Source organism: Hyperolius riggenbachi, chromosome 6 (assembly GCF_040937935.1).
Source record: "Hyperolius riggenbachi isolate aHypRig1 chromosome 6, aHypRig1.pri, whole genome shotgun sequence".
NCBI lineage: Eukaryota > Metazoa > Chordata > Amphibia > Anura > Hyperoliidae > Hyperolius > Hyperolius riggenbachi.
In genome coordinates, this window is record NC_090651.1 from 181,267,425 (window position 1) to 181,281,932 (window position 14,508).

Here is a 14,508-nt window from a genome sequence, read left to right on the forward strand (position 1 = left end):
TTCTTCATCTTCTTCTTCTCCTTCTTCTTCTTCATCATCTTCTTCTTCTTCTTCATCTTCTTCATCTTCTTCTATATCGTCTTCTTCTTCACTTATTTCTCTTTTCAATTTTTTTTTTACAGAAATGCAGCTATTTTTGAGCGTAACAAATAGCTGGTGGCGCACGCATGTTGGAAGCGCCATTGTATGTGCTCCCTGGCAGTGGAAACACACAGACAGCAGGAGGTAAATTCAGCAGCAGGAGGAGGAGGATGAGTGTGTGGCAGCAGGCAGTCAATGAGGCAGGCAGCGTGACATAATAGCCCTGGTACCTAGCGGTGATACCAGGGCTGTAAATAAACACAACAGGAGGTCCCAGACAGCGGTCGTGCAGCCCACATCGTGTCCAATACACAACTGGGACAACACAGTTTTCAACCCGGGCACCTCAGAAAGATTAAACCTTTTTTTTTTTTTTTTATGGTTTTTTGGTTTTGTTTGTACAACCAATTACACAGATATATAGCTATTGTTTGACGTAATAGCTGGTGGCAGAGTGGCAGCACAGGAGGTCCCAGACAGCGGTCGTGCAGCCCACATCGTGTCCAATACACAACTGGGACAACACAGTTTTCAACCCGGGCACCTCCGAAAAATTAAACCTTTTTTTTTTTTTAATGGTTTTTTGGTTTTGTTTGTACAACCAATTACACAGATATATAGCTATTGTTTGACGTAATAGCTGGTGGCAGAGTGGCAGCAGAATGTAATTCTGTGTACCCTGGCAGTGGGAAACACAGACCGACAGCAGCAGCAGCAGCAGGAGGAATGGAGGAGTAATGTGAGCAGCTATTGTTTGACGTAATAGCTGGTGGCAGAGTGGCAGCAGAAGGTAATTCTGTGTACCCTGGCAGTGGGAAACACAGACCGACAGCAGCAGCAGCAGGAGGAATGGAGGAGTAATGTGAGCAGCTATTGTTTGACGTAATAGCTGGTGGCAGAGTGGCAGCAGAAGGTAATTCTGTGTACCCTGGCAGTGGGAAACACAGACAGACAGCAGCAGCAGGAGGAATGGAGGAGTAGTGTGAGTGTGGCAGCAGGCAGGCAGCGTGACATAATAGCCCTGGTACCTAGCGGTGATACCAGGGCTGTAAATAAACACAACAGGAGGTCCCAGACAGCGGTCGTGCAGCCCACATCGTGTCCAATACACAACTGGGACAACACAGTTTTCAACCCGGGCACCTCAGAAAAATTAAACCTTTTTTTTTTTTTTTAATGGTTTTTTGGTTTTGTTTGTACAACCAATTACACAGATATATAGCTATTGTTTGACGTAATAGCTGGTGGCAGAGTGGCAGCAGAATGTAATTCTGTGTACCCTGGCAGTGGGAAACACAGACCGACAGCAGCAGGAGGAATGGAGGAGTAATGTGAGCAGCTATTGTTTGACGTAATAGCTGGTGGCAGAGTGGTAGCAGAAGGTAATTCTGTGTACCCTGGCAGTGGGAAACACAGACCGACAGCAGCAGCAGCAGGAGGAATGGAGGAGTAATGTGAGCAGCTATTGTTTGACGTAATAGCTGGTGGCAGAGTGGCAGCAGAAGGTAATTCTGTGTACCCTGGCAGTGGGAAACACAGACAGACAGCAGCAGCAGGAGGAATGGAGGAGTAGTGTGAGTGTGGCAGCAGGCAGGCAGCGTGACATAATAGCCCTGGTACCTAGCGGTGATACCAGAGCTGTAAATAAACACAACAGGAGGTCCCAGACAGCGGTCGTGCAGCCCACATCGTGTCCAATACACAACTGGGACAACACAGTTTTCAACCCGGGCACCTCAGAAAAATTAAACCTTTTTTTTTTTTTTTAATGGTTTTTTGGTTTTGTTTGTACAACCAATTACACAGATATATAGCTATTGTTTGACGTAATAGCTGGTGGCAGAGTGGCAGCAGAATGTAATTCTGTGTACCCTGGCAGTGGGAAACACAGACAGACAGCAGAAGGGCAGTACACAGCAGCCCACTGTAGGTGTAAAATGTGTGGCTGCAGGCGACGTAATAGTCAAACTGAACCAGGCTGGCTTAGTGAGCAGGAGCCAGGAGGTGGTAAAGGGTGGTAAGGCACATTAACGATGGTTCTTAGCCAGTTCATGTCCCCCTCTCGCCGACAACAGGGGCCAGGAACTCGCCTTCCACCCACGCCTGGTTCATCTTGAGAAACGTCAGTCTGTCCACAGACTTGTGAGACAGACGTGAGCGTTTCTCGGTGACCACGCCACCAGCTGCACTGAAGCAGCGCTCGGACAGCACGCTGGAAGGGGGGCAGGACAGCACTTCCAGGGCGTACTGCGCCAGCTCGCTCCAGATCTCCAGGCGCTTGACCCAATACTCCATGGGATCAACAGGGGCATCGCTGTCAAGCCCGCTGTAGGATCCCATGTAGTCAGCCACCATGCGGGTCAGGCGCTGGCTGTGACCGGAAGAGGATGCTGCTGCATCATGCACCTCCTCTCTAGTCACTGCTGCCGGAGCCTCTACAGTCCTGTAGTCCTGTAGAGGCTGAGAGACAGCAGGTCTGTGGGGCGCTTGCTGCTGGATGCAGGCACCTGCTGCTGCCTCTGTGCTGGCTGCTGGACAGTGGGGGTGGAAGGCTGGGGGAAGGCTTCCTCCAAGCGCTCAACAAGGGCCTGCTGCAAGCTCCTTATTTGTTGCGCTGGGTCTCCTCCTGCAGGCGGCAGGAACTGGCTCAACTTCCCCTTGAGGCGTGGGTCCAACATCATGCTGATCCAGATGTCCTCCCTCTGCTTCATCTGGATCACCCTGGGGTCCTTGCGCAGGCACGCCAGCATGTGCGCTGCCATTGGGAAGAGGCGGGCCACGTGTGCTGGCACATCGACGGCAGTGCTGTCCTCCTCATCCTCCTCCTCTGCCGCCTCATCCTCTCTCCACCCCCGCACCAACTCAGCTGCGCTGTGCTGATCCCCCTCATCAGCAGCAAGGTCAGGGACCTCCACCAAGTCCTCCTCCTCCTCCCCCTCAGAGGTGGACTGTGCAGCTGCTTGCCGCTCCTGCTGGTCCAAGGCTGCCGCTCCCTGTTCCAGCAAAGCATCGAGGGCCCTGTTCAGCAGACAAACCAGGGGCACCCACTCGCAGACCATAGCATGGTCCCTGCTCACCATGTTAGTGGCCTGCAGAAAGGGAGCCAGCACTAAGCACACCTGCTGCATGTGCCTCCAGTCATCATCGGGGACGATGGACGGGATGTTGCTGGTCTTGTCCCTTCTCCGAGCGGCGGAAACAGTGGCCAGGGCAAGGTACTGGTTGACAGCGTGCTTCTGTTCAACCAGACGCTCCAACATCGCCAGGGTGGAGTTCCAGCGAGTCGGAACGTCAAGTATCAGCCGATGGCGTGGCAGCTCCAGCTCCTTTTGCACGTCTTCCAGGCTCGCACAGGCTGCAGCCGAGCGCCGGAAGTGACGCACAACGTTCCTTGCCGTTTCCAGCAGTTCGCCCATCCCCTGGTAGGTGCGCAAGAACTTTTGCACCACCAGGTTCAGCACGTGGGCAAGACAGGGGATGTGGGTCAGGTTTCCCCTGTCTATTGCGGCAACCAGATTGGCCCCATTGTCGGCCACCACCTCTCCGACTCTGAGGCCTCTGGGGGTCAGCCAAATCCTCTCCTGCTCCTGGAGTTTGGCCAACACATGGGTTGCCGTCAGCTTGGTCTTCCCAAGGCTGACCAAGTGCAGCAGCGCTTGGCAGTGGCGGGCCTTCACGCTGCTGCTGAGGTGGGGGGTTTGGCCAGGTGTGCCGGAGGATGGCAGAGGATCGGAGGAACCTGCTGCAGTTCCCCTGACCCTGCGGGGGGGCACCACCCACTGTGTTGCTGCTGCTGTGCCCGCTGCTGCTCTCCCATCCTCATCCCCTTCCACCAAGCTGACCCAGTGGACAGTGAAAGACAGGTAGCGGCCTGTCCCGAAGCGGCTGCTCCAGGAGTCCATGGTGACGTGGACCCTTTCACCAACCGCGTGCTCCAGCCCTCGCTCCACATTGGCCATCACAAAGCGGTGCAGTGCAGGAATGGCCTTGCGGGCGAAGAAGTGTCTGCTGGGGAGCTGCCAGTCTGGGGCTGCACAAGCAAGCAGCGCACGCATGTCGCTCCCCTCCTGCACAAGCGTGTACGGCAGGAGTTGGGAGCACATGGCCCGTGCCAGCAAGCCGTTCAGCTGCCGCACGCGACGGCTGCTGGGAGGCAGAGCCCTAACCACCCCCTGGAAGGACTCGCTCAAAAGGCTCTGGCGTGGCCTTTTGCTGGCACGGGAATCAGCAGACACAGCAGAGGAGGCCACTGAGGACTGGCTGCCAGAACAGGCCTCAGTGTCGGCGGCAGGAGTTGCAGAGGGGGGAGGAGCAGTGCGTTTCCGCACTCCTGCTGGTGCTGCTGGAGGAGCAGGAGGGCGGGTGGCTGCTGTTGCTGCTGCTGAAGGCTGTGCAGTGATGGGTGTGGTGCCACTGCCAGCACCAGATGCCTTCAGCCTCTGGAACTCCTCATGCTGGTGGAAATGTTTCGCAGCAAGGTGGTTGATGAGCGAGCTGGTGCTGAACTTTAAGGGGTCTGCACCTCTGCTCAACTTCCGCTGACTACCTGCCTACTGCTGCCAATGCTTGCAATGATGCGCCTCCTTGCAAGGCCCACAAGCGCATCCTCCTCCTCCTCCTCAGACCTGCTGAGGACGACATCCCCTGGAGGTGGTGGCACCCAGTCTCTGTCTGTCACCGTGTCATCATCATCCTCCCCCTCCTGAAACATGTCCTGCTGGGATGATGACCCCCCAAACTCCTCTCCTGATGCATGGATGGGCTGCTTGACTGTCGCCACAGTCTTGCTGTCCAATCCCTCATCCCCCAAAGTGCCCATCAGCATCTCCTCCTCAAGATCGCCAACAACAGCAGACAATTTACTCATGATGCCTGGGGTCAAAAGACTGCTGAATGACAGGTCGGCGAGTGACGGTGAACTGGCCTCCTCCCCAGGCCCTGCTGGGCGGCTGCTGCGAACAGGGGTGGTGGTGGTGGTGAGGGTGGAGGCCTCGGATGCAGAGCTGATGGCGGGCTGCTCATCCTCCGTCATCAGTTGCACCACAGTGTCTGCATCCTTTTCCTCAATGGGACTGTTCCGACCCGGCTGGAGGAAAATCGGAGCAGGTGCTACACGCTGCTGCTGTGTCTCTGCAGCGTGAGTTGCAGATGCTCCTGCTGGGCGGCGCCCAAGGCGTCCACGGCCAGTGGCTATGGGAGGAATGTTAGCCACTGACGCTGCTGCTGCTGCTGCTGCGGAACTGTGCATGGTGGCGCGCCCGCACCCGCGGCTTGCCACAATGCTGCTCCCTCTCCTCCTGATTCCCTTGCTGCCCTTCCCCTTGCCCAAACCGCGCTGGCTGCCACTTCCAGACATCTTCGATGTTTTGGGCGTAAACACAAACGTTTTTGAAAAGGGCGGGTGAAAAGTGGGGTACTTTAATGGAGTGGGTTGGTGGGTGAGGTGACTGAGTGAGTGTCCCGACTCCCTAGTACAGTAAGTAAGTAGTAACAGTCAGGAAGTACAACTAGCAGTTACAATAATCAGTAGTAATCACAAGGAAATAGAGTGTGTGTACACTACAGACAGTGAGTGCACGCACGCGCAAACACGCGCAGGAGCTGGCCTATGAACAGAGAGTGAGTGAGTGTCCCTAGTACAGTAAGTAAGTAGTAACAGTCAGGAAGTACAACTAGCAGTTACAATAATCAGTAGTAATCACAAGGAAATAGAGTGTGTGTACACTACAGACAGTGAGTGCACGCACGCGCACACACGTGCAGGAGCTAGCCTATGAACAGTGACTGAGTGAGTGTCCCTACTACAGTAAGTAAGTAGTAACTGTCAGGAAGTAGAATTTACAATAATCAATCAGTAATCAGATGGAAATAGTGTGTGTACAGTACACAGACAGTGAGTGCACACACACACGCAGGAGCTAGTAGCCTATGAACAGTGACAGTGAGTGTCCTAGTACAGTTACAGTATATAACTATTCAGAAGGAAATAGAGTGTGTGTACACAGACAGTGAGTGCAAGCACATGCAGGAGCTAGCCTATGAACAGTGACAGTCAGTGAGTGTCCTAGTACAGTTACAGTATATAACTACACAGAAGGAAATAGAGTGTGTGTACACAGACAGTGAGTGCAAGCACACGCAGGAGCTAGCCTATGAACAGTGACAGTCAGTGAGTGTCCTAGTACAGTTACAGTATATAACTATTCAGAAGGAAATAGAGTGTGTGTACACAGACAGTGAGTGCAAGCACACGCAGGAGCTAGCCTATGAACAGTGACAGTCAGTGAGTGTCCTAGTACAGTTACAGTATATAACTACAATACAAAATCCAATCACTAAGTAGTAGAGGACAGCAGAAATACTGTCTAATACTATCTAATACTGTCTAAATACTAATGAGAAATAAACTAACAGAGGACAGGAGGACAGCTGCCCACACAGGCAAGGCCCTGAGGCCTAAAGCTGTAAGCCTGCAGCAGCTGTCTGAGTCTCTCTCTATGTAACACAAAAGCTACTAACTAAAATACAATGTCTATCTAACTAACAACAATATAGGTGTGTATAGGAGGTGTATGTGAGCAAAAACGCTAGGTAAATGACCACAATAGAGCTCTTGCTAAGCCAAAGCACAAAGGAGCAACTCTCTCTCTATGCAAGTCTCAGGCAAGGACGGAGAAACGGAACATGGCGGCCGCTATTTATAGGGTAGGGGCTGGCCAGGGTCCCCCTCTGTGATTGGCTGCCGTCAGAGGGCCTGGGAGCCCTCTGATTGGCTCTAAGGACATCAATCTGGGCTATGACGCTATTCGAGCTCTGTATTCGAGCTCGAATAGCGCCGTTTGCTCGAATACCTCGAATAGTGAATGGGCTATTCGCGTTTACTCGAATAGCCCATTCGAATAGCTGCAGCTATTCGGAGCTCGAATACCGAGCTCGAATAGCTGAAAAAGAGCTCGAATATTCGAGCTACTCGAATATTCGAGCTCTGCTGAGCACCACTGGTGCTTAGTACCTGCAGGGTTTTATGGCGAAAGTTGCAACCTGCATATATGGCATTTCCTGATACCAGAAAGTGGTTAGAAGTTACTGATTTATACTGGCGTAGATGCAATTTTCCACATTGTATCGGTACCATAGATGGGAAGCACGTCAGGATTGTTTGCCCTCCATGTAGTGGAAGTAGATTTTTTTATTATAAAAAATACTTCTCCTTGGTTTTGTTGGCTGTAGTTGACGCAGATTATAAATTCCTGTACGTTGATGTTGGGTCCTTTGGAAGCAGTGCTGACTCTACTCTTTTTTTTTTTTGGTCGTGATGAGGCGTTTGGACTATCAAGTTACATTATGCGTCCCTACTCGCAACATGGTCTAGACCAGTGTTTTTCAACCAGTGTTCCGCGGCACACTAGTGTGCCGCGGAACGTTGCCTGATTGTGCCGTCCTCTTCTCCCCCTCCCGCCCGTCCCCGCGGCCGCCGCTGTTATTACCTTAGCAGCGGCCGCTCTCCCCTCTCCAGCACATGTGTTTATTCTAGCAGCGTATCTCCGGCTGCTCTGTGTGATGCGGAAGGAGGCAGGGCTCGGTTACCATAGTAACGGCGATACATATCGCCGTTACAGGAAGCCGCTGCCCTGCTTCCTTCCGCATCACACAGAGCAGCCGGAGATACGCTGCTAGAATAAACACATGCGCCGGAGAGGGGAGAGCGGCAGCTGTTAAGGTAATAACAGCGGCGGCCGCGGGGACGGGCGGGAGGGCACTATACTGGCTATACTGGGGCACTATTCTGGGGCACTATACTAGCTATACTGGGGCACTATTCTGGCTATACTGGGGCACTATACTAGCTATACTGGGGCACTATACTGGCTATACTGGGGGGCTATACTGGGGCACTATACTAGCTATACTGGGGGGCTATACTGGGGCACTATGCTGGCAATACTGGGGCACTAAACTGGCTATACTGGGGCACTATACTGGCTATACTGGGGGGCTATACTGGGGCACTATACTAGCTATACTGGGGGGCTATACTGGGGCACTATACTAGCTATACTGGGGGGCTATACTGGGGCACTATGCTGGCTATACTGGGGCACTATACTGGCTATACTGGGGCACTATACTAGCTATACTGGGGCACTATACTGGCTATACTGGGGCACTATTCTGGCTATACTGGGGCACTATACTGGCTATACTGGGGCACTATACTAGCTATACTGGGGGGCTATACCGGGGCACTATGCTGGCTATACTGGGGCACTATACTAGCTATACTGGGGCACTATTCTGGCTATACTGGGGCACTATTCTGGCTATACTGGGGCACTATACTGGCTATACTGGGGCACTATACTAGCTATACTGAGGCAACTAAACTCCCTACACTGGGGCAACTATGCTAGCTATGCAGCCGCACCACAGCCCCCCCCCCCCCCCCCCCCCATAGCCTGCTGTGCACGGCACTGTCCACTAGGTCGCGCAAACAACCGGGGGTCGCGCAAACAACCGGGGGCCGCATTACCGACCCCCCCCCCCCTCCCCCCCCCCCCCCCCCCCGCGCCGTTCCCCGGAGAAAAATTTGGTCAGACAGTGTTCCCCGGGCCGGAAAAGGTTGGGAACCACTGGTCTAGACCATACTAAGCGTAACTTTAATTATCACTTGTGTAGAGCACGACGCATGGTAGAATGTGCCTTTGGCATATTGGCGTCCAAATGGAGAATTTTTCAGGGGTCTCTACAAATGACCCCTGAGAATGCTGTGTGTGTTATTAAGGCAGCTTGTGTGCTACATAATTTTGTGAGGGACAAAGAAGGGGTGAATCTGGACAACTCGGATACCCCCATTAGCATGGCATCTCACAGAGCAGCTCCCAGAGCAACCATAAATGCCATTCGTCTGAGAGATCAGCACATTGTGTTAACATGTGCTAACTATCTATGGAAACATTGGTACAAGCAATAACAATGCAGCCTAACAATGTACGTCATGTACCAATGTGTACTAAATAAATTTGCATCCCTTGCTACCAACTGTTACTGGTTTTGAATGTTGCATTACTTAGATATCATAGTCTTATATGCTTCCCAGTTTACACGTATATCTTGGTAATTTCACATCACCAAGGATTCCATGTATGCACACGTGTTTTTTTGTGTATGTCGTGTACACCTCTAATTAATTTACACACGGAATGGTGTTGACTACGTGTTCAGAAGGTTATCTTTTTCCAACAGCAAGTTCAGCCATGTCCACCGCGTGGCAGAGCATGTGAACGCCGAACACTTGGTATGACAAAGGTGGTGCCGAAGATAGTGAGCAGAGGTGGTCCTTTGATACATTACACATTGATGTGTATAAGGATCCATGTGAATACAGGGTTATAATGCACAAACACATTTACTGCACTTGTAGTGATTTAAGAATAGTTATTATGAAAAGCTGAAATATAGTGAAAAAGCAATAGGGAACATTTAACATGTTTATTTTTTTGCTGTAAACATAACATTTCTTGCAAGGCGCCATTTGGTTGTCCGCAACACATCATACACCAATAGAGCATTGTTCTTATAAATTGCAGTGGACAATATACTACTAACGTTACTGCTTGTTTGGTGCACTGAACATGAAGGTAACATACAACAGTGTAATCAACTATTTCAACGTCTTGTGCATAATTCAGTACCCGTAACCTTTTATTAGGTCTTCATACGCCCCAATGTACTGTGACTAAACGTGTCAGGTCATGTGCTTGTGCACTAGTAAAGACTTCCCTCTGTGTATGCTTACTTTATTTACCTTCAACATAACAAAGATGTAACATAGTAAAACGTGTTATGTAGACGTGAACCCAACAATGTAGCACTCGCATATAGATCGTCATGTACAGTACAGTTGACAGTACAAAAAAAACCTACCCTGCTTTGTTTTTCATCCTGTACTGTACACTCTTCCAGTACTCAGTCCTGAGTTTACACATTTGTGAACATGCAGTCTGACTTTTTTATGGGGGTATTATAGTGGAGTCAGAGTTTTTATGAGGGTTTTAAAAGAGCAAGGCTGCGTACTTGTGGTTGTGTTGTAATGATTCGGTCTTTTTGTATTGTTGATAAAATCCAGATTGAAAATAGAAAATGAAAATTTTCAGAGGTCTGCCTGAGTCCTTCTGAGGCCTTGCAACACGAATGCATACCCTCTGAAGAAGCTGGTTTAAACCAGCGAAACAGCTGTCAGGCACTTGATACCCCCACTGCATGTACCTGCTGTCTCCCCCACCGGAATAAAGGGACTTTTAAGGAGTGGTGCCCCGCTTTTTTCTTCAATTCGATCGAATGCATACTCAAGGATGAAAGATTACAGGGTAGGTTTTTCTGTAAGTACCAATGTACAGGAAACAAATCCTTGTACGACTATGTAACGAAGGTATGTATCATAATTAAAATGTGCATGGTCCATGTTGTTGATATTCCAATCCATTTACCACTGCAACACAATGGTACATGGAAATGCAGAAGAAAGGAATAACCATGGAGCATGTTGCATTTTATTGCATCGTACATACAATTGTTACTGAAAGGTGCAAAGATTTGTTTCTTCTGCATGGGGCTATTGTTAACACTGTACTCAGGTTCACTGTCATGAACCTTAGCTGCATGTTGCAAGACGTGTGTGTGTGTGTGTGTGTGTGTGTGTGTGTGTGTGTGTGTGTGTGTGTGTGTGTGTGTGTGTGTGTGTGTGTGTGTGTGTGTGTGTGTGTGTGTGTGTGTGTGTGTGTGTGTGTGTGTGTGTAACAACGCACTTTCCAACTGCTTTTTTTTGGCGTTTCTTTGCTGGTAATGTTACCTTGCATATAACACTGGGATGAACATAATAATGCGTCTCAACAAACATGTACCAAGGTACATTCTGTCCATAAAATAAACAACATTTGTAACAACAAACTTTCCTTTACAAACCTTTAAATATTAAAGAACTTAACTGTACTGTAACCACACCCTGTTCCATAAAACTTTATGAACTATAGATTCTCAAAGTACAGGGATTCTTGATAAGAAAATGAAGTTGACCTCAATGATTCTGTGAACACATTGCCTTCAGCAGTGGGGCCAGTTGGTGGTGGTGGGGGCGTTGGTGGTGTTTGAGACAGATAACGAGGGCCTTCACTTGGTCGTTGCAGATGACCACTGCTTGCACCTTGCACATTTGCATTTAAGTAAGGAGAAAAGGGCCCTTCCCAGGGATGTATGTAAGGGTTGTTATTGATTTCAGGTGCTTGCAAGTAATTACCTGCTAGCTGTTCAGGACCTCTGGTACTTACATTGGAAGGGGGGCCACAAAGTGGGCAATTAACATGAACACCTGACGCTTGCACATGTTGCACGTTAATTTGACTGTACCTGAGCTGATTCAAATCTAATTCTACACGCGGTAGTGGTGTGACAGCTGGTGTACGATTAGAAGCTTCTGCAGCAGGTTTAGGAATACAGCTCTGTATGGCATCTATCAATGCACGCCTCAAGTTAAACATTTGCTCTTTTGGGACTTCCTCAATGAGAGGAATCAGACTCATAGCCAACACATAAGCATTGCTTTTCTGCTGTTCCATGACAGTCACAACAGACTTCAAAGAAGTCATGAGTTCCTCATTATCATTACTTTTATTTATTTTTTTCGCTTGCTCTCTTGTATTGCCTCCAGCAACCTGGCGTCTCGAGGCAGTGTTCTGCTCAGATTCCTGCACCTCTGAGGTTGTTGACCTTTCTTGTGTCTCACTTCCAGCCTCACCCTCACAATCGAGATTTGAATTGCTGTTGTCATCAAGGGTAATAGGTAGCGGAATATTATCCTCCGTTCTGTTTGGAAATATACAAAAGTATACATTTTAGTACTTCTGATTTCATAAATGGCACATCTGTAGTAGACACCGTACAATTGTCTCTATGCATTTATCTTATCAGATGTTGTACAATTACATGTGGTAAATGACAGTTTGGCTACAAACTGCAGATTAAAGGTGGCATACGATCACTCGTTGATCAGAGAGGGATCGTATCTGTTGGTAACTTGTATGTCAAAGGGATTAGTGTATGGCCACCGTATTGGAAAGGTGAATGTAACTTACATTCCTTTCCAAAAATGTATGATGTGTACTATGCTGTATATGACGTGCTAACAATGTGCATACAAAGCATAAGCCTTGCACAAAAATACTTACTCTCTCAGCTCGACGTATGGCCGAAGAAACTGCATGTTTTGCCGAAATTTATAAGGCGTTCTAGTTGAAGCTCCAGCACCACTTCTACTTTCTTGGAGTTCTAACTTCAAATCTTTGATATAACTGTCCTTAACAGATCTCCACCGTGTTTTAGCTTCAAATCCTGAAAGAAGAGCACAACATCATATTTCATTTCAATGCTCAAACATGTCGGAACTCAATATATTAAACATAGCCCACTCATCAATACTGGTTGAATGACACATGCAGGTGGTCCCCAGTGACAGGCAGGCAAATAGGCCCCAGTGACAGGTAGGCAGGTGGTCCCCAGTGACAGGTAGGCAGGTGGTCCCCAGTGACAGGTAGGCAGGTGGTCCCCAGTGACAGGAAGGCAGATAGGCCCCTGTGACAGGCAGGAAGATAGGCCCCTGTGACAGGCAGGCAGGTGGTCCCCAGTGACAGGTAGGCAGGTGGTCCCCAGTGGCAGGCAGATAGGCCCCAGTGACAGGTAGGCAGGTGGTCCCCAGTGACAGGCAGGCAGGTGGTCCCCAGTGGCAGGCAGATAGGCCCCAGTGACAGGTAGGCAGGTGGTCCCCAGTGACAGGCAGGCAGGTGGTCCCCAATGACAGGCAGGCAGGTGGTCCCCAGTGGCAGGCAGATAGGCCCTAGTGACAGGCAGGCAGATAGGCCCCAGTGGCACGCAGGCAGATAGGCCCCAGTAGACACCAACAGTGGTCCCCATGCACTTACCAAGCTCCTCTCGCTGTAAATCAGTGAAATCATCCCATTCGTCGGTATAGAAGGTCTGTGCTATCTGCATCCAGATGTACATGGCACGATTCCAGGGGCGTAATAATAGACCCTGCAAGGGTTGCATCCGCAGGGGGGCCCAGAAGCCACAGGGGGCCCCATCCTGAGAGACTGACAACTAAGGGGAGGAGAGATAATTTTTGTTTACTCTCTGCACAAAAGTTTGGCAGACAAAGATTTGTAGACAGAGCCTATTCAGTGTGCAGCACACTCTTCTGTACAACGCCCAGCCCCCAACTTCTCTACCTCTCCCCGAGTGCTCTGTCCTGGCGGAAGGGGGCCCCATCCAAAGTTTTGCAGGGGGGCCCGGTGATTTCTAGTTACGACCCTGCACGATTCCCCTCTTTGTACCTGGGATGCCCTTTGTCATAGAGTTCAGGATGCTCCTGAACCCTCACTATCAGCTCATCTGTGCATATTAGCTTCCGGACGACTGTTCCCCCGCTATTGCGTGCGGAGCCCGAGCCGCGCCCTCCTCTCTTCTTCCTCGCCGCCATATTGCAAAGGAAGTGCGTCACGCCGGATGTCAGCTATACTTCCGACGAGAACCGCACCTCCGAATACGCACACAAAAATGCATGCCATGCGTTTTTACTGCGCAGCCATTGACTTTCATTACAATGCGTTTCTGTGCGCGACGCACAGAAATGCATCCAACTATGCGTTTCTTCCACGCGTACGTTTGCCACACGTATATGTGAACGAGGGCCATACATTACCATTGATTTTTCTGGCCCTCGCAAAACGCACAGAAAACGTGTACCTTAAAAACGGCCACAAACGCGTGCAGTGTGAATGGGACCTAAGACAGCGTACACCTTGCAGTTTATAAGAGAGCAAACCAGCTTCAGTTATTGTGCTACTTTAAAACATCACGAATTTTCATACGAACCGATGTTTTCACGTGCAAAAGTGAATTTTTGCGCACAACGCTATCGCTTTTGTTCGAAATTTCACACGAAAACGTCGTTTCGCGTGAAAATTCGCTATCGCGTGCAACACGAAAATTTGTGCGAAAACGGCCGTGCTATCAGTTAGCACTCTTTTGTGAATCAAGCCCATAGAATGTATCAGGTATATAGAAATGAAGCTAACTAACAAAATGGAGAATAAGCTGCATAGCAATCCCCGCATTCTCAGATCCACAGGTTCTAATAATCTAGCCATACCCAGAGTCCACTTGGAAACTTTTGGTCCCAGAGCCTTCTGTCATGCTGCCTCTACGTTTTGGAACTCCTTACCTCAACAGATAAGGACAGCTCCATCCCTGGACGTGTTTAAATCCAGACTGAAAACCCACCTGTTCAGTTTGGCATTTGCAGAAATATAACTTTTTGTTGTGTGAATACTTCATCCTACTACCAATGACTGAATCTGAGAGAGCCTAAGCGCTTTG

The 14,508-nt window shown here is 49.7% G+C and overlaps 1 protein-coding gene across 1 annotated transcript; it reads right to left on the reverse strand.

Annotated features, from left to right (window-relative positions):
* Positions 1-10,882: 10,882 nt before the first annotated feature.
* Positions 10,883-14,004, reverse strand: LOC137522615 (uncharacterized). Its single transcript, XM_068242693.1, has 3 exons — positions 13,053-14,004; positions 12,303-12,465; positions 10,883-11,940 (listed from the first exon to the last, which is right to left on the reverse strand). The coding sequence occupies exons 1-3, from the start codon at positions 13,177-13,179 to the stop codon at positions 11,106-11,108; spliced, it is 1,125 nt and encodes a 374-aa protein (XP_068098794.1). The 5' UTR covers positions 13,180-14,004; the 3' UTR covers positions 10,883-11,105.
* Positions 14,005-14,508: the final 504 nt, after the last annotated feature.

What these genes read in the sequence shown, in the direction of transcription:
- LOC137522615 (XM_068242693.1), bottom strand. Translation starts at nt 13,179, where the DNA reads ATGCAACCCTTGCAGGGTCTATTATTACGCCCCTGGAATCGTGCCATG. An exon ending in TTTACAGCGAGAGGAGCTTG is followed by an intron (nt 12,466 to 13,052) that starts GTAAGTGCATGG and finishes CTCTTCTTTCAG; the next exon opens with GATTTGAAGCTAAAACACGG. An exon ending in CCATACGTCGAGCTGAGAGA is followed by an intron (nt 11,941 to 12,302) that starts GTAAGTATTTTT and finishes ATTTCCAAACAG; the next exon opens with AACGGAGGATAATATTCCGC.